The sequence below is a fragment of the Branchiostoma belcheri genome, unplaced genomic scaffold (genome assembly GCF_001625305.1).
Source record: "Branchiostoma belcheri isolate BF01 breed outbred unplaced genomic scaffold, Haploidv18h27 scaffold24, whole genome shotgun sequence".
In the NCBI taxonomy this organism is placed as follows: domain Eukaryota; kingdom Metazoa; phylum Chordata; class Leptocardii; order Amphioxiformes; family Branchiostomatidae; genus Branchiostoma; species Branchiostoma belcheri.
In genome coordinates, this window is record NW_017803843.1 from 1108828 (window position 1) to 1128234 (window position 19407).

General features: G+C 48.3%; 1 protein-coding gene across 8 annotated transcripts in view; it reads left to right on the top strand.

The window, feature by feature from the left end:
* The first annotated feature begins 2612 nt into the window (after positions 1-2612).
* The window catches only part of LOC109471154 (matrix metalloproteinase-21-like), a 22642-nt gene continuing 5847 nt past the window's right edge, over positions 2613-19407 (top strand). The window contains exons 1-4 of one of the 8 annotated variants that reach the window (XM_019770421.1): positions 2613-2635; positions 17471-17718; positions 18322-19042; positions 19264-19290. In XM_019770421.1, the coding sequence (XP_019625980.1) occupies positions 17509-17718; positions 18322-19042; positions 19264-19290 (958 nt within the window). In that variant the 5' untranslated portion in view covers positions 2613-2635; positions 17471-17508. Of the gene's footprint in view, positions 2636-3367; positions 3714-4887; positions 6045-9142; positions 9980-10741; positions 11007-13002; positions 13753-17470; positions 17719-18321; positions 19043-19263; positions 19291-19407 lie in introns of those variants that run through there. The other 7 variants (XM_019770419.1, XM_019770416.1, XM_019770420.1 and 4 more) reach the window with 7 other exon arrangements.

Consider the following 19407-nt stretch of genomic DNA (forward strand, 5'->3'; position numbering starts at 1 on the left):
ATTGCTATCATCGCTCGTCGGTATCGCCACAGGCGGACTAGTTAGTCATTCCGCGCCCTCCGTACTCTAGGAATTAGCGGTGCCCAGAGCAGGACCCCACCAGTATAATAACTGTAATCTGATTACAACGCCTTGTCTGTGTTGAGTTGCCAGATCGTTTCCCAAGTAACATGCACCGATATGAAACGGTGTTAAGTGGCGTATACATCGATTCAGTACTACATGTGTAAGGTATCACCCTCCCAAGGCCTCGACATAATCAAGTTCAGCTGCATGGCCCTTCACTGCTGCACTTTCCGCAACGTCAAATACTATACGCTTGGTGACCAGAACCTGGGAGTATTTTTAAAGTGTGGAAGACAGGGTCTTGGGTACATAAGAGTTTTTCTGTGTCCAGGATCCTGGTTTGTCTAGAGGGGATTGCTCGGTTGGCGGCCCGCATGGCCAAATAGCCAGTCTGGTGGATAGGGTTCATCTGGATACAAAGTGCATTCACCTACACCCCCCCTCCTCACCTCCACGGCTGGTCTTTCACACCGGGATTTGTAGCGCTGACGTCTGTCTAAATTGTTTAACGGTCCACTACATCGGACAGACGGCTTAGAATGTGTACCCGCCAACTTTGCAACGTTTCTGAAGTTACTTACTCTTGTCGAGAGAACGTGCAATGTCAAAGTACTGTGTGATCTGAGGCAGCTTTGCTTAAACCCTCGTCATTGGTACTTTTGTAATTCTTTAGTTTACCATTGCAATGTGTGAGTACTGGGTAGTTTGTACACGGTATTCAGAAAGTCCCCTTAATGCATCTCACTACTGAGTGGTTAAATGTGATGATATATGGCCAAGTTCCCACCGTCGCCTCGCTCCGCTGTGACTTGTCAGCCTGGTAGCTTCGTGTTTTCTTTAATCTGGGTGTCAAGTTGACAGGTACTACAGAGACTACACGGTAAAGTAGGGCGGCCATTAGCGTCCAGAGAGAGTCCTCGCTTGTGGGGAAAAGGGTCAGGCTGGCGGAAAAGTGGACACGGAGGAGGCTGGGCGCTTGGGAGGACGGAATCCACCTGGGAGGCTGCCTAATAGAAATCGTCTAGACCACTACAACCAGGGCCCCACTTAAAACAACTATTCAAGGCACGGTGTGGGAACGGGAAAGAACTAGGCAGGGAAAATCGCAGGCATGCCTGTACCGTGTCCGAGAATTAGATTGAGAATGTTAGCAAATATACCTCGCATGTGGAACGGATTTTCAGGCGAGTGGATGTGTTGATTTGTTGGGGGAATAGTCTGTCAGTTGTCTTTGCGTTGTGGAAACACGAGTGCAGATGAAGCAAACAGGTAAACCAGACTGTATACCGTGCTGTAATATTGCAGTCTGGTCCTGTATGTCAGGACAAGGTGTCGTCCTATTTGCCCAGCGTCTCGGCGGCAGCTTGAAGCTTTCAGGAGCGATAGAAGTGTCAATCAGGACAGAGGTCTTACGCGGTCTAGTTGTTTTATTAACCTGTGCCACCTCCCACATATTGCTGCACTGGCCCCGGCAATACCGGCGATATCCACACCTCTGCTGGGAGCTCACCCCGTGTTCTGAACCGCGCCATTCCAAATACTTCGCCTCAACTTTGACACCAACCCGTGCCTCACACCAAATTCTCTTAATTTTCACCCAATTTCGCAGCAATTTCGGCGCTAATCGGAGCTCTTGACAAGAGACACGGATTTTAAGGCTGTTAATCCCAAGTTGAAGTTCTCGTCGGTATTAAGTCCGCCGGTGGGTGATGTTGACGCCGGCTTGTCCGTTTCATCTGTCAATCATGTTGTCCGCCATCTCCGTCAGCGCTCCTCCTGTTCTCGGCGAGCAAAGCTCTAGCCTCCTACCATCAAACGGTCAAGCTTATTCTTGCCAGAATCAGTCTAGTAGCTTAGCTTTCCTTCTAACGTTTTCTGTTTCTGTGGTACTACGCGGGCGTATCAGTCACACATTTGTCATCACTGTAAGCCCATGCATGGCGTGTATGTCAAGTATGATTTGTCTAAAATTTTCCCGTAGGATTGCTGGCTTGGTGATTGATTTATATGCTCTCGTTAAGTACTCAGTAGGCCTGCTGCCGTCCCTTTCTACGTACGCTGATCCGTTTCATCCCAAAATAGCGTCATTCAGCGTCGTCATCCTCTTGTTTTAGAACCTGATGCGATTAAAATCTCTGGCTTACGAGCGGCGCGTGCTGGAGTTGCTAGGAAATAGGAGCTCGCTCCGGCAGTTGTTTGAATTGTCCTCTGCCCTTGTCGCAATTAGATGCCTTCTTGTCATTCTCTGGCCGCCGCGGCTCTGAGAGGATTACCCCGTTATGTTTGGGGATGTTTTACCCCCGAAACCACACCAGCGGAGAAAAAGATATAATCCGACCCACAAATATTTCCCACTTCAGTCCCACAACAAGGACCCACGCTCCACGCCACTTAAAGAACGGCCGGTCCTGCGATAACACTGCCCGGACAGGTCGCCGACACCTGACTTCATCCGACAGTTCCTTCTCCCCCTCCCTCCATCCTTACTCTGGCATAACCGGTGTGTGTTCGCGTGCCTTGTGATAATCTAGTTTTGACGTCCGCTGACTATTTTCCGAGTCATAACTGGGTGAGTATCAGTTTATTTAGTCTTATCTTTGTTGACCAAGTCGGCTCCGGGTCCGTGCAAGACTTTGCAAACTATGTTGGAGGCATGCGCACTAAAAAAACGCTAAGAGTAAGAGGAAAAACTGCCATGTAACTGCAATGGAAGATGGCTGTATTTTCAAGCCAGATCGGGGTACATTGCATCATCCTATGCTGATCAGTGTGTATTTTTATACCACTGTATCTCAAAAACAGTACCAGTTACATGATTGAAACATACATGGTATGTAATACCAATAGGTCTCTCTACTAATAGATTTTGTACCTCACATTTTAGCAGTGAAATCCAATTATCTTATCAAGTACCATTGTACTCAAGTCACCGAAATGGTGGAAACTTTTGTGTCAATGCTGAAGATAGCATGAGATATGCTGAGCACTTAAACACATAAATTTGCATATTAATTAACCTAATCCTATTTTCTGTATAAGTCCAGATTGTCGAATGATACCAACGTCATACTGAGGCATTAGCTGTCTTAAGCCCGGGACAAAAACATTTGACATTCTAACTCATGTACATAAATGTGTGACGGAGTTTTTTCTCAAATACATGAATATTATCTATTTATAGAATACATGTTTGTAAACATGTGAGTCATGGCATATATAATATTTGCATACATTTCGATATGAAATTCGCTGACGACGTTTTTTTATGACGTGCGTGTGCATAACTTCTTATCTCGTGAAATGGGGCCAAGGCTAGACAAAGTATTTATTCACTGCAGCTAGCTAGTTTGCGCACAAGATACGACGTACTGCATACACACTTCACGCTACATACCACCAGGATTTCCCGACCAGATCTGTCGGAGAATGCGAACCGCGAAAAGCAGAACAGTAACCGTCCGATGCCGGAGTATTTGTATCCAGGGAGAGAGATCCCCGGTATGCATTTGATGTTGGGGGACGTGGTTTGAACAGGTGCGGCTGAAGGTGCTCGGGGTGATCCCGGATCGGACCACGACGGGGAAACTTACCGGAAAAAACGGATTTCACTTGTGGAGAGGAGAGATGCTGCTGGCTGGAGGTTACTGGTACAGTATGGCTCTCGGCGGTGCCTGTTTTGGGAATGTGGGGGGAAGTTTCTGCGCTGAAGCCCGCAAGGCGAGCGTTTCTTCCGGCGTGAGACCACCTGTCGCCTGCCCTAGAACTTGCCGCTACACCGATAGTCCTCCCTCCAGTCACTCATGTACCTCAGCTCTTTCCAACCTGCTAGAACCATTTCTGTTCAAATTTTGGGCGCGAACTACTTCGGTTGTTAAATCGGGTCATTGCCCTCAAGCTGATACCAACATCTTTTCATTCGCATTATAATCGTTAATATCAATCAAACTTGTCGTAATGAAAACATTAGCTTGGTATGAAACAACCAGTCATTTGGTAGATTGGTAATGTCGTTTAAGGAGGTTAAAGATCTATGTAACCAGTAAAAGCAACAAGATTTTTTAATCTTCTTGCCTTTGGTTTATCATGACATACACAAGGTAGCACTTAGCTTCCCGTGGTCACACAGAGAATATCCCGGCCCCAAGCCCTGACCAGCCCTACCGGATGGCTCTGATCACTGTTAGGCGTTCGGTGGTAGATCCGATGGCGAGATATGACTATTTATTAAGCCCCAAGATCGCTTACAAATTGGTGCAAGGTATAACCGTGCCTCCGACGTGTAGTTGTCGATCCTACTTTACAGCTCAGCACGAGAACGGGCCGCATCTGGGTTACATTACCCGCCCGACTCTCCGACCATCTGCTGCGGCTCAAGCCCGGCCGCAGTAGCCGGTGGACATCATCCCCCGTAATGATGATGAATCTGAAGTCAATAGCTACTGTTGTTTAGAATACGGCAGGGCGGTGGTTTCTTTTTCTTCGCGGGGGGGGGGGGGAGTCCTGCAACAACAAGAGAGCAAGCCGCCCTGTGACACGTGCTTGATGTGCCTGTACTCTGCGCTGATATTGTACTTGCTACATTACCTGGTGTTCAGAACATTCTTCATCTAAACTATCTCACGTTTTCCCAAGGCCAAACGTGGTCCTTTACATTACTACCGTACATTTTGTGTTAACGACATAACAAGATGAGATGATGTGATGAGATTAAGATATTATCACCATGAGAGTCGTAAATTTCGAGGATAGTTTGTTTTACGACCGCCGAGGGGCGGCGTGTTACAAACCCTGTACCTTCTTTTCCCGTGTCGGTATAAAAAAGTGACTGGAATTCAACGTGAAGGCTGGTGGGAATGTCGGCTCGTAAAGAAGAGCCTTCTGATAGCTGCGATGTCACCGCAATGAATTTCTGGGAGAAAGGAATCTACATACACTTCATTGACGTCACGGTGATCGGATAGAATACACAAACTCTGGGCTCCTCTCTCCGAGGTCGATGAAGGACGCAGCGCGCAAGATCAGCCGGATACTCTGCCGTGTGTGGCCGGGAAAAGCAAGGACGGCGCGTAAGAGACATTCCGCAGCAGTCCCGCCGCCCAATCCCGCATGCAGTAGCTGTGGACTTCCCGCCGGCTTGTCCTCTGTTGTCTCTGCTCGCCACATCAAAAAAAAGCCGAGGTTTCCCCGGGACAGGGCCAGGAGGGTGGAGAACGGCCACCCAGGCAAGGACCTTCGCTCGCACCTGACGGGGAAGCGACGGGAGAGAGGCTGACCATCGGACCGTTAGCGCTGCTGGACCATTCTGCCCTGGGCTCAGCTGGCTAAACCAAGACCAGGCGAACGGATTAGGAACACAAAGAGAACAGTGAGTCGCCGTGATTGTGACGGTTTGTCCGGGCACATGTGTAGGCCAGCCGAGCCGACCGTCTACAAAAGGAGCCGACGGCGACAGGAGTGGTGCTCAGATGTGGAAACCTCCGCCTAGAAGGAAAGGCCGCTTTCTTTGGAATTTCTCAACTCGTGAGAGCCAATTTTGTCGTCCGGCATTGCAACTTTTTGCTCTGAGACATTTTGGGGGACGAGTATGCTACATGGACGACACCGTGGGCGTAGCTTATATAAGCGACTGAGTTGTTGTATGTAACGGACTACTGCCTGCCGCCCCCATCTTCACAAACAGGCCAGGAACGTCCCGCTAAAACGCACAGGTAAACCCTGATTGCATTCTTCGCACGTCTCCAGGGCAACTCGATCCTGACTTGTACGGGCCCATCTCCATAATTAATACGACACAATCACATAGGTGTGGGGTTTGATCCTTCTGAAGGCGCAGTGTTGGGGCCAGCCGGGGTCTGACTGACGAGAGACAATGTCGTGTTGCGGGCGAACACCCGGATAACCTCTTCCTCCCGGAGAGTTCCTGCGGACATTTCAGTCGGAGGAGGTTCATACGACGCCGTGTAACGTTACACCGCCAGGTACGTGAAACATTCTGCCTGCCACATTCTACACGGAGGTGCAGTTTCCGTGGGTCTTGTTTGTCCTCCTTCCCAGATAATTAGCCCGTGTGTCCCGTGAAGATACATTCACAATGTCGTTCCATATGACGACTTGTACCAAAGCATTATCAACAGGCATGACATACTGGTATTGTACGCACGCGAGCCCAAAACACGCCACTAGACTTGGTTAATATAATGTACGTAAGTTATGTGTATACGTTTATGTCAGGGCACTGTCTGAATACGATAAGCAAAGGAAGAGGCAGGTCGCAAGAGAAGTCCCTCGGGCTATGCTACGATGATTGACAGCTCACTTGCACGACACACGATGTGTCGTGCTGAGAGAGTTTCTGCTTGAACCTGAGTCGTGATGTCTGACATGGTCGTTTGTTTGTCATATGGAACTGGAACTGACAAGTTGTGCGTCCCGTTTTTGATCCGCCCGGACGCGTCCCTCTAGCCGGTGGGCATTCCTGGCGTTTCATCCAGCAACCTTGCCCTGGCGCGCTGGTGGTCTATGCCGAGATTTAACTCAAAATGTTACCAGCTTCATCAAATGCATGATTCCTACCCTTTCTGTTTGTAATATCGTTTCCCCTAGGAGATTACAGAAGACGCCGTGCTACCAGAAGAGGCTATACACCTACTGTCACCTCATTTCTGACCAGGACAGTCTGGTCCTTACTTCTTGCTCATTTGATATCTAAAGACATTCGTATCATCGTATGCCGTCGTGTTCAGGGCAAGTTTTGTCAACATTCACTGCATTCTACAAGCAACACCGTTTGACACTGTAAGAATGTGGTCTTCACAGAAATATGCGTCATTCACAGTGATCGGTTGACCCGTTTCTCCATCGTGGCGGGCGCCATTTTTAGCACACCTGGACCCCCCCCCCTCACCCCATTCCTCAGGTCCCGCTCAGGGTCCCGCTAATTGGACGGATCTCTGGGAACAAAGATGGTCCCGCTCTTTTTGTTCCCTGATTGTCTGCGTTCCCATGGATCTGGCAGCTGGCAATTTCATCCCGGGGCCTGCAGCAAAAGTAGTTACCGCGTAACGAAGTTCGCCCGGCAGCGCGCCAGTGATTCACCCAGTCTTCGCTCGTTTCCTCCCGGCCATGCTGTAAACAAAAGCCGCAGGGAGGAACCAGACCTCACGGACAGTTCTTAGCGCCCTCTAGTATCTCTCCTGCTAATGGCGCTGGGAGAAGGTGATACCGTTCTCCCTCAGACCCCCCTCAAACTCATAAAGCCCCCCCTCCCCGATCCAGATGGTTTTTGCACTCAGGAAAAAGTAACGACTTTGCAAAGTACGGACGAACCAAAGAGTGATAAATAAAATCTGTATAGCTGAGCGGTTTGAAACTTCAGACGCACCTAGATATTGCTTTTCAACGATAAGCATGGTTAAGGAGAGGATTTGAACTAGTTCTGGCCACAAGGAATTCCTCTTATCGCTCACTACATAGCTACAGCCACAGGAGTGTGATAGCTAGCCCTGTGCTGTAGATCTCTGGTTATTTGGAATAACTGCGCGCTGAACTATCAACATGTTTTCTCGAATCTAATTGTTCACAAATAACGTAAACTTAAAGTTGACAAATACGGACGCAGTGTGCGGTGCATGTGTGAGGCGTGTAGAGCAGTGCTCAAATTTCTTTTGGCCTTTTACCTGGGTACCTTCTCAACCTTCGGGAGCCAGAATCTTCTCTCCCTGCCACGCTATGTGCACCTACGGAATTTATCTATTGGTAAAGTAAAACGAACTCTCTGGGAACGAGATCTGCTGAGTAACTGTGCGGCTAATGTCCTCCTAACAGTCGTGAGACAGCCTGGAAACTACTGTGGGTAATCTTCGTTAAAATACCTTCTTTCCGTACGTGCTTTTCAAAGCTTCTGTAACCACCTATAGACACAGGCGAGGTGCAGCCCCTCTAAAGCCTTTTCAGGCTTTGCGTTTTAGGTGTCTAGAATAGTGTATTGAATGGCCCAATCCCTCTCGAGGACGTGGACTTTGGGGTAATGCTAACGGGAGGCACGTCTCTTTGTTGGGGTACTTTCACTCCTGCACGAGTATTTTCCTGTAATCCACAAGAAGCCATTCCCAAGCTTACGCTGTACCCTCATTCTTCCCCAACCGTTCTTGCTGCTTTTCTATTCCCACAGACCCGTATGGTCTTTGACATGTTTCTTGTACAAGCGGTAAAACTGCTCTGAAGAGGAATGTTTCGTGACTTTCGGGCTCGTCTGGAAGCAAAGGCGTCTTTGTTTTTAGGATTAGATGATGCATTATGGGTAAAATCCTCTCTTCCAGAGGAAAAAGAGGATTCAATGAGGGATGAGCGGCCGAAAAATTGTTTGTTTTCCGAGCAGACTTCGGGAAAAGGGCCGCAGCGACGGCAAGATGTGAGTCTTCTCTGTACGGTCAGTCATTCGTCTTTCTGTGTCTGTGCGATCAGTCATTCGCCGATCAGTCATTCATGTCGCCGTAACTCTATTTGATGACAGCACCATCTCAGTGTGAAAATGAATTTTCCATGGCGCAGTTTGAAGTCGGAAGGAAAGTCTAAAGCAGCAGTGATGTCTGGTGACAGGCCGACGAAAGTTGCCGATGGATTTGTTTTGATTATTCATAACTCCCTACTGCACGGATGTCATCACACAGTTGCTTTTCGATAAGGCGCGACGAGATGGACATGAATATTTACTTTATTCATGAAGGTAACACGTTACCACCTTGCCCACCCCCTTCGTCGTTCTGTCAACAGGCATCAACGTCTTACCAAACTAAGATAGCTAATCAAATGCTTTTGAATCATCATGAAACTGTCAGTACTGTTCATAGACCCATCCCATCTATCATCAGTTCTTCTATCTATCATGCGCACTGTTACCGAAGTGGGGTTAATTGTTTTGTTTTGTTGTAAGCCAGAGAAAAGCGTGTGTTGCACAAGAAATGTAACGCGGTCCGCCAACTCTAAGTTGTTAAATCGCGCCCAAAATCGTTTCTCTCCGGCCGTGAGAACCAAAACAATCGGTATCCCCGAAGGCAGTGTCTGTGGTAAGTGGCTTTCCCTGCCCCGTAATAGTTCGTGTGATATTTCCAAGGCTGAAAAGGCCCGGGGTCGCCTATTGTAGGGGCTGTATAGCGGACGTCAGCACTGAGATCCGTATGGGTGTAGACGTAATTGTGAGCGACAGCATTACAGTGTAGAAAAAGTGGCAATTTTATTGTTTGCGCAAATCTAGCGTAATGTGTCCTCAGGCATCGGCCTTTAGCGTTGAATCGAGCGGCGCTGTTCTCACGAAAAGTTTCCTGTGCGCGGCGTTTATGTCGAGCAGTGTTTTGGAAGTGATTCAGTGGGGAGGGGGACATAATAGAGGCACGGGGTGACCCGCGTGGAGTTTTTCCGCGCTTCAGGCCTGCTGATGGTCCTCGCTAGTAGAGATGTCTACAATCCACAGAAGGAGGCCAGACGCGCTTCACAGTTTACTCAGGCAAGTGGAGGGGCACTCTATTATCACCTAGGTGCGAATATGGGGTGTCGTAAGCCTCCTTGCGAGACGGCCTGCTGAAACTCACCGCCCCATCGTTACACTCTACCGCCCCCAGCCACCCGGCTCCCGACCGCATAAATCAGCAATCAACACGAACATTGAAAACGTCACTGGAAATTATTAAGTATCTAGTCGGGTGGAACCGGTGGATTCGTGGGGTAAATCGTCCCCCGAGGCGCTGCTTGCGTCCGCGAGATGGCAAATTACCTGTCGGTTTGACAGCTACAAGTGACGGGGAGACAAGATAAAAAGTGGCTCTGCTGCACGTCAGGTCGGCAGTCGGCTACCTGCGTCCCCTCGGCTCCACACGTCCGGCGGCGCCGTGCGCGCTCTCTCGGTAAGTCCGCCCAGGTGTGTTTCGCGCCGCTACGCGTGCTGGGCCTCGCTCAGGTGTGTGGTCTAACAACATACACCGGGGTTCAGCGTACCTGCTTTGCGTGTGTGTGTGCGCCTCCTGGCATGGGTCTGTGACTCACGTCTGGTTTTTAGACATTGACTTCGGGGCTTGGGTGTCCAATGGACCGAGCCGAGCACGGCCCAGCCGCCCGTCGGTGCAACACTCTGTCTCCCCTCGCCCTCAAACTAGTCTGTAGCAAGTGTTCTAGCTACCAACCTGGCTATTTATTGCCCTATACACTGAAATATACGGACTGGGCTGGATATTGTGAGGGAACTATCTAGGTTATGGTTTGTTTTGGTGCTCAGTGGCATACGGTTACACAAGGTAAGGGGGTCAGCCTGGCCGGCGTTGTCAACTTGGTCCGACATGTGGACTACGGCAGATCTATACTGACTGGTAGGACTTTATAATACGCGGGAGGAACCGTTTATCCCATAAAACATTAGCACACAAATTACTCGGCCTCGATTTTCAGTAGGGGACCTCGCGGTGGATTGTTTATGTTTCCCCCGTGACAGACAGCGTCGGGGCGATTTTAGTATCAATAACGCATGAGCGACATAAATCACACTTCTGCACAGTAGCCGCGACCAAAACAAACTCCACAAACCTGTCACTCGCCACATTACTGGGCAATGTTTGCTGTTCTCATTATGACGCTTCTGTTGTTTTTTAAGAACATTACTACAGTGTGCATAGGACTGTCATGTGTGCGTGTGTGTACGAATGTACACCAGACGGGGGCACGTTGTCGTCAATTTATGACCTGTCCGCCTCTCCGGTCTTTGGCACTTAGTCGCTAACACCGCGTATGCATTATTTAATGAACTTGCATGATGTACTCCCCCTGCCCAGGAGTATAAATACCATGCACGCCCCGTTGTTGCTTCAATAGTGTGTTTGGAGTCCGGGAGACGGTGACCTCTGTCGTCTGCACGTGTGTCAGTCAAACCCTGTACGTGGCCGGACTTGCGAAAGGTAGGACTCACCGTACGATCCTTAGTCACTGATCCCGGGGGACTTAACAAGTTTTTAATGGGCCAATAATCAGTTTGCTTGATATAATTGTGCGGTGACTTCATTTATGGGAAGTGAGGCGCTCGCCAGGTTCCTCTTTGTGTCCAGGTGCAGGATTTTATGCCCGAAGTCTCATACACTGGAGGGGGAACTCTAAACTTGTTTTTATTCTTCGAGTAACAGTTGCTTACATACGTATATCAATGTATGATCTAAGCTTACGGCGCTGTCCTTTTGTAGTCAAGTCACTTTTCCTGTGTTGTTTTGTTACAAACTACGTCACGTTGTGTGGTGGACGGGTCGCTGTTTTTCGTCGGATAAAATTTTCTGGTTGAGGGAAAGAATAAGAGATTCTTGACAGTATTTCATGTCAGACCAGGAGCCTGGGTTAGCAGCTTGTCTGTTATAATCTGGTATAGTGACGCCCGTGTGTGTGTGTGTATATAGGTTCCCCGGCACCGCCAATATTATCTGTGATGACGGGATGTGTTGGGGGAATTCGATGTCCTCATTAGTGGAAGGGGAACATGTGTGCTATTGTTTGTTTACGTCGGTGTCCTTAGTGAGAAGGAAAATCCGTAGAAACAAAGAGTTGCCTATGTATGTCATGTACGCCGTGCCACATGTACAGTGGCCCACGCAAAACGGCAATACGGGGCAGCTTCGCCCACCTAGCCTGTCATAAGATGTTGACGTCACCTACATGGCAAGGTAGTGACATTCAGAATTTCTCGCTCCACTTACTGACATTTTGAGAACCAGACTTGCTTTATCCTTGGTTTAAGTGCTTTGGTGACGAGTTTCAGTGGTGGTAGTTCATACTCTGCTGTCGGGTCCCAAAACTCGATCCTCGCCAGGCCCGATACACAGTAACAGCTGGGCCACAAAATATGTGGAATTCGTCCCTCCGAATCTACTATGGCCAGTTTTGCCTGCCTGGTCCATAATCATTGTATAAAGTCACCGACGGACGGCTGTGGAGGAGCAGCGATGGTATATCGATACCTTTATATGCCTGGGAATGATTGTTTTCTTGTAACTTCATTCTGCCAAATTTACGGTCGTAAAAAGAACGTCCCGGATTTGAGCGGGTACAAATGAAGGTTAATTACCAAGCAGTAAAGCCAGTTTCCAAAGCCAGAGTTCGTCGCACCCGTTCGAACGTTCACACAATAGTTACGCCAATCTTTTCTCAAGGATGGATCCAGATTTGACGACTATACCGCGAAGCTACCGGTGGCCTAGTTTCTTGACCTGTGACGTCGTACCGTTCATTGTTGTGTGCTTTTCTAGTTTTCGGTGAGTCTTCACTCTTTGGGCGAGGAACAGTGGATGTTTACAGTTTATTTTTAGGAAAAATTTGTTGTCTTCATCAACCAACTTAGCCGTTCGTTCAAAACGTTCCTGGAATGTCACTGTTATTGGGTCCACAGTAAAGCATTCTCCTGCCATGTACAAACACAGAAAGCCGGGGATTTAGCGTTCGATCCGATAATAACAGAAAAAGCAGTTAGCTTCTGAAAGCCTTGCCCGGGGAAAGGTTCATCGTAGCTTACAAGTCACATTCCAAAATTTGTAACTCCACATTTCCGCGCCCCTCCCTCTCCGAGAAACCGACCAAGCTTGCCGTCACTATGGGTGGCAGTCTTGCTATTTGGTTTTATCAAACTTTTGGGAATCTAATTTAAATTTTTCCCTCTAGCGGCGCTCTTTGGGTGCTATCGGGGATGAAAGCGACGGCGACGCCTGCAAAAACATGCCCTCATTTGCGATGCACAAGATGGCCGGAATAGCGCCTTATTGAGCAATACGGGGTGTAAATTGGTGAAAAATGATCCGATTAGCACCAACGTGGGAAGTGTGCTCGTGCCCTCTATCACCAGATTTTTTTACAACTTACTACAATATTATATTTTTTCTATTTTCACAGAGATTATACAAGTAATAACATACAAAAGTGATTGAAAACCTTTTATTCTTTGTTTCTGACGTGAGCCGGACACTTCCTCTTGTCCTGTATCTATCGCGGCTGCCTCTGCGCGGCCCGTCCAGTCCCTCCCCTCCCGGCGACTTGTGTGGTTCTCTCCTCCTCTCGGCCCGCTCGCGGGGCGTCTTTCCTGCCGTGACCCTCTCCCCTTTTGACATTTTCCCATTTTGCGACTCTCTGGGATTTGTTTTGTAAACATTTCTCCCTGCTCCGACCGTACTTCGTTCCGGCTGTTCTCGAAATAGTGGGAGGGGAGGACCGGAATGATTTATGCCCTTATTTTGCTTGCAAAGTGGGCAAACCCTCGAAATATTCATTAGCGACTTGCGTCACAAGCCGGCAGGCTTTGAAAGAGCATCGTCTGACATTTGAGGCTCTCAAAAGAAAGTCAGCACGGTCCAGAGTGATGGGCACGCACAGTAGTATCCCCCGCGCGGGCTGGTAGAAGGAACGCCGACCCTTGCTTCGAAACCGCACTCACAGCTTTGGAAGAAGAACGATTTCACTGGAAATACTGTCTGTACAGGAGCACACTTGTCCGAGGATTACCTCATGGTGCTTGGGTCAGTTTGACGGCCGATCTTGTCCCGTTCCTGACGTATTTATGTTGTCAGAGAGAGACTTCGTTGTGATAAGATGACCAACGCTGTCCTTCGCATCGAGAATTGTTCTTCAGTGTGGAAATAAGGATTTCGCTATTTCTTTGGGAGAGTACTATTGGTAAGTACTTGTTGGTTGTGTTGATTGGTGGCTGTGTCTGTTTTACAAGGATTTGACAAACGCTTTTAGCATCCTCTCGTAAAACGTCGTTTGTGTTCTCGGAGTCTGGCGCGATGTGCCGGGGGCATGACACGGGGCGCATGACAAGCCAGACCGGGCACTCGAGTCAAGAAGTCAGTGAATGGAGACACTGTGGCCCTCTAGAGGGAACACTAACCCGGCTACCGCTAAATACCAACTACATTTGAGATGCTACCATGACGCTCTCAGTCTTTGTGGGTCTGCTATTCCTGTGTGCGCAACAATAGCTATCTGGGCGATCCTTACGCAGCCTTGGGCTATTATTAGAAAGTGCAGAGTTCATGTATTGAATAGCGTTCTCGCCGAGCTCCTGCCGGTGGGGTCCCTCTCTATGGACTCCCTGCAGACGACTGGCCCATTGTGTTTGGGCTTGGCTATGACGTAAAGTTGGGACGTAAGCACAACAAGGACATTTACCGAGCAATGGGCGAGTGTACGTCAGGAGTCTGACGTGTCGGCCGGCTGGGTACGTAGGGGTGCGTGCGACCATGGCGCACAGGTTTGCTGGTCTCGCCCGGCTTAACTATGCCCTGTACCGCTCAAATATTTACTAGACCCAACTGTTTGTCTTCCCAATTACCAACTATCCACGAGAACCGAAGGCTATAGTTTGAACTACGTGTGCTAGTCCTGTAACTATACGGCGAGGCCCGTCATCAGACCCTAATACCCCCAATCAAGCCGCAATTCCGACAAAAGTCTACAAAAGGTGTTCAGCGACTGTAGCCAGTTTATTCTAGATTGTTGCTACTCATAAACTCCAGCGATAACATTATATGACCCCCACTGTCCAGACCGTCGCTTTTTGTAACAAACACGTTGCACTATTGTTCCAACCTTAGCTGAGATACGTAGCTGAGATACTGGTCATACCTTTTGTCATAACTTGCCGCAAAGTCCATTTTAATTTTGATGACGCGAGTTAGCGCAAGAATCTTCCCCTTGTTTTCTCGCTCCTTTGTCTTAAATTTAGTATGATGACAGACTTGGTGAACTGGGGAATACTTATAACATCTGACACTAATGACTGATCTGTTAGGAAATGTCATGGCCAATGAGTGCACGTGGGCAAATTTCTGTCTGATGTTCTTCCACACGTAAGGGGTGGGGCGGTGATTCATACGTATCCAAGACACACCATTGTTCCAAATGTGTTGTATGTTTAATTATAGAAAATCGTAGGTTCTGTGTTTCTTAACGAGAGGCCTGTGGATTAACACAATGCTCGATCAGGATGCATAGCTAACACCCCTTTCCACCAGAGACACCAGCAGACACTCAATAGGTTTCAGAGATTTTGGATTTTTACGCTGTGTACTAGTATGTTCTCATGCCCGTAGCCAGGGGGGGTTCGGGGGGTTCGGAAGAACCCCCCCACAAGGCTTAAAGGTCCACTTTTTGGTCCACTTTTTATGTAAAGGTCCACTTTTTGGTCCACATTTTATGTAAAGGTCCACTTTTTGGTCCACATTTTATGTAAAGGTCCAAGTTTTTTCTTGAAAAGATGGACTGGAATCGTAGAAAAACTGCTCTCTTCGTCATTGAATGAAAATTTATCTCTGATTTTCTCTTGGAAATCCTCTCAAAAATGCACGAAATGCCATTTTAGAAGGTTCGTTTTTCAAAATTTTCCGGGGGAGCATGCCCCCGGACCCCCCTAGGAACCTCGCGCCTTCGGCGCTCGCCTCGCGCCTACGGCGCTCGAGGTCCACTCAAGCAGTGGGACGAACCCCCCCATTCAAAATCCTGGCTACGAGCATGGTTCTGTTGTCCTTTTTACGTTTTCATTGTTCACCTATATGTACCATCCATGTCAAAGGTCATAGAAATCAGATTTTAGTCGCTCAACGGTCGTTTAGTGACTAACTAGTACCACGTCTAAAGTTTTAAGATTTTGCGTTACCAGGATTTGTTTTTATTTTGCTCAACGCGTCGTCTAGCGGGAGGACATTACACTGCAAACTTATGAACCAAATTGTTTCACGCTTTGTCGACAAAGTTAGAAAATATCGTTGCATTCAGGTCACAATTGCAATGCCTTGTTCCCTGGGAACTTAGTAAAACAGTTTGCCTAAAAGCCAATCTTGGTTTCCCAACATCGCGTTTGTGTGGTCATGCAGTCCTCGTTAAGGCAGCTGGAGGTACGTGACGTCAGTAGATCAATCAAATGTCATTTCAAACATTTACTTTGTGCATTCTTGCTCTAGGGCGACGTTTCGCTATGTAAGCTAGTTAAAATGTTTTCAGTGGTCCCTCCGCAAACGAGAGGCCACGTAGAAAAATGATGGTGGGTGGGAAAAGCTTATCATACCACTGCGACGTCTCTCCTTTTTGCCGTGTCTCTTTCCGTGCGTCACATCGCAGTCTTTGTGATTACGGTACGGATGAGATTGGCGCCTGACACAAGCGGTATGGTTTGGTCACTTCTCCTGCAGTATTATACAGATTTTGGCGGGGTTATTCAAGCTATAATCGACTAGATACGTCAAGCCTTCAACAACCACCTGTTGACACGACAGTGTTGTTTGCTCTGAGATGTCGTACAAAGACTTTTCCTGGTGCCATTTAGGAGTTGTATGAGAAAATCCCACCATTGTCCAGTCTCCCTCCCCTGCTAGTCCGGGTAGTGTGGCTCCCAAACACTGCTCGTGAGCGTTCCACCAGTGGGATTCAAAATCCCCAATTCACTCGTGTCTGACCTGGCCTGTTCGCCCTTGCAGAATGCAGACGCTTGTCTATCGTAACGGTTGGAAGATGGACATATCTTTAGGAACGGTTGTCTGCAGAATTATAGTTGAAACGTTCTATTAATGAAGGCAAATGAAGGAGTGATTATGCGGCATCTTTTTGTTATAAAGGCTTGCCTAGGAGTGTCTGTAAAGATAAAGGAGGATGACCGCTAGACAGGAACGTCCTTAAGACAGGCCTTTTCTTGTGTCTAAGATTCTGACATCTTCTTAGATTATTGCTGACAATGCGTTCATCATACAAGGTATCACTTTTAGGATGAGCGTGTTAGCGAGAGGTGGTTTCGACTCATGCGAATTTCCTCCTCCTTCGCTGAGTCCATTGTATCCATGGGCGGCAAGGCGCTGTGTGGATATACAGGATCGATCGGACATAATGCCACACAAACACAACCCGTCTGAGATGACATTTCATCGATCTAATGACGTCAGGAACAAATAGAAACAAATAGCCTTTCTGATACTTTGAAATCCTTAACCAGCTTACTTTCAGAAAAGTAAATGATGCAAATCCAGGTCGTCGAATTTATGTTGCAGTTTTAATTGATTGTCGTCTCATGCAGCATCAAGTGAACCTTGCTCTCATCTCTCGTGTTGGTAGGGTAGCGTGTCTGGCCTTCATAGCTCTCAGCTGGAATCTTAATACCTGAGAGTAAATGCCTAATCCTCTCTGGTATACTTATGCCACACCGTGTTAAAAGTGGGCTCTGATAAGCCAGTCGATGTCCTCTTATTACCATTTATAGAAAGTCGATATTACGTCACGACAGGTTGAACCCAGCTGACGGCAGGCGGCATGACGCCCGTGGGTTGGCGGGGCAGCTGTGTACTTGCTGTGTGTTTTGAAACGGCGATCAGCAATTGACGTGTATGTACTCTGACTTTTCCAGACAATCGCTACTACTGGGTGTAAGTACCGCCATCAGAGATGAACGTCTTCAGAATAAGCAGGCTCTCGCCGCCGAGGAGGCCGAACTTCACGACGACAGTGGCGTGCCTGCTGCGCCATGTGTACGCCTTCGTCACCCTGTTCCTGCTGTTCTCCGAGGCCGAGCGCATCCCGGGTGGGAGGGGCAGCACCCACATATCACACGGGACGATCAACAATCAGCCAATCCGCAGCATAGGACAGGTCGCGGTACGTATGATTTACTTCTCCTACTAGTAGAATGTGCATGCAGTGTGGATAGGACATTTACATGTCCATATAACGTAAATTGCTTTCTGCAAAACACAGTCTAAGAAATGTCCAGTCAGCCACGTCGTCCTGACACACGGTGCCTGACAAGCTAGTGTGACGCATGTAAGGTCGGTTATATCGGCGCTTCCCTCCAAATTCCTGTTGGTCAAAAGGAGAAATTGAATTTCACTGTTGGTCCTGAAGCGTATGTCCGAGTGGTCAGGCCAGCGGTGCCTTTAGTTCCGTGTGACGGATCGATAGAGCCAGTGTGTAGTTTACAAAGCTAAAGGGCCGCTGCATACTATCCGATCCAGTGACAAGCACTTTATTTCTTTTCTTTGTTTTGTTGTTTTTAAAAATTAGCGTTAATACCGTCAGGCCATAGATATAGTGACCTGGATTTTGTGCCTTTTTTATGAATCATATTCTACAAATGATAATGACACACCCTGCATTGTTTCCGTCCAGCTAAATCTGATTTTATGCTATTGATGACATCTTTGTTTCTGGTGGTATTCACGTTGCTTCATATCGTGTTTTTTTCACATTGTCATTCTGCAGGTCTTCCTGAGAAAATTAGGCTGGTTCAAACCTGTAGAGAACTGGGAGCCCAAGATTGAGACGTCACGGGATGGTGAACCTATCTTCGTGCCCGAGGACATGGCGCCGGACCCCTTCGCGGACCCCTTCTTGGACCCGTCCATGATGATGGTGGAGGAAGTGGAGGGCATGGGGAGAGACGGCGAGCCGACCGAGGAGGTAGACGACAGCATCAGCCAAGAGGAGCTCGAGGAGGCCATCAGGAAGTTTCAGGCGGAGAACAACCTGACTGTGACCGGCCAGCTCGACGAGGAGACACTGAATAAGATGAACGAGCCGAGATGCGGCAATCCTGATCACACGCTGACCAAAAACCGCACGACCCTGGGCGACCTTCTGAAAGGGGCGGCAAACAGATCTCGTGGGAACACTTCGTCCAACGACACGTCCAATGCGGCGGAAGAAGCGTCGGCCGGCAACGTGCGCCGCCGCCGGACTCTCCTGGACACGTGGAAGGAGCGGCAGCAGCACAGGACTAAGGATAAGCGCGGGTACTTCACCGACGGACACATCACGTGGAGGCTGCTGCAGGAAGGCTACAGCTCGCAGTTAGAGGTGGAAACCCAGTACAAAGTCCTGCATCGGTCCTTACGGATGTGGAGCGAGGTCATCCCGGTCATGTTCAAAGAGGACCTGCACAGCTCGGCCAACGAGGTGGACATCATCATTGCATTTGGCAGGGGTGAGTCCTTTCGTACCAACTTAATCAACACATACGGTATACACCAACGGATACATTGCCCCCCCTTACCTGAACCTAGTCTAGACTAATACGTTATTGCTTTCCTGATGGTACGCTATATCTGCATTCTTGTAAAGAATTTTTCTTTTGAGTGATATATTTTGTATCCAAGATTCAAGGGTCATACTAATATGAATTTTTCTTATTGTTGTCTTCCACAGACCGCTCGTACGGTGGAGCACATAACCGTAAGTACCTTACTTTCACCTACTTAGCAAATAGTACGGCCATAGTGGATATATCAGGATCATCCTACACAAGTAAATCAACCCATGTTCACGTAAAACGATAAAGACAGAAATACG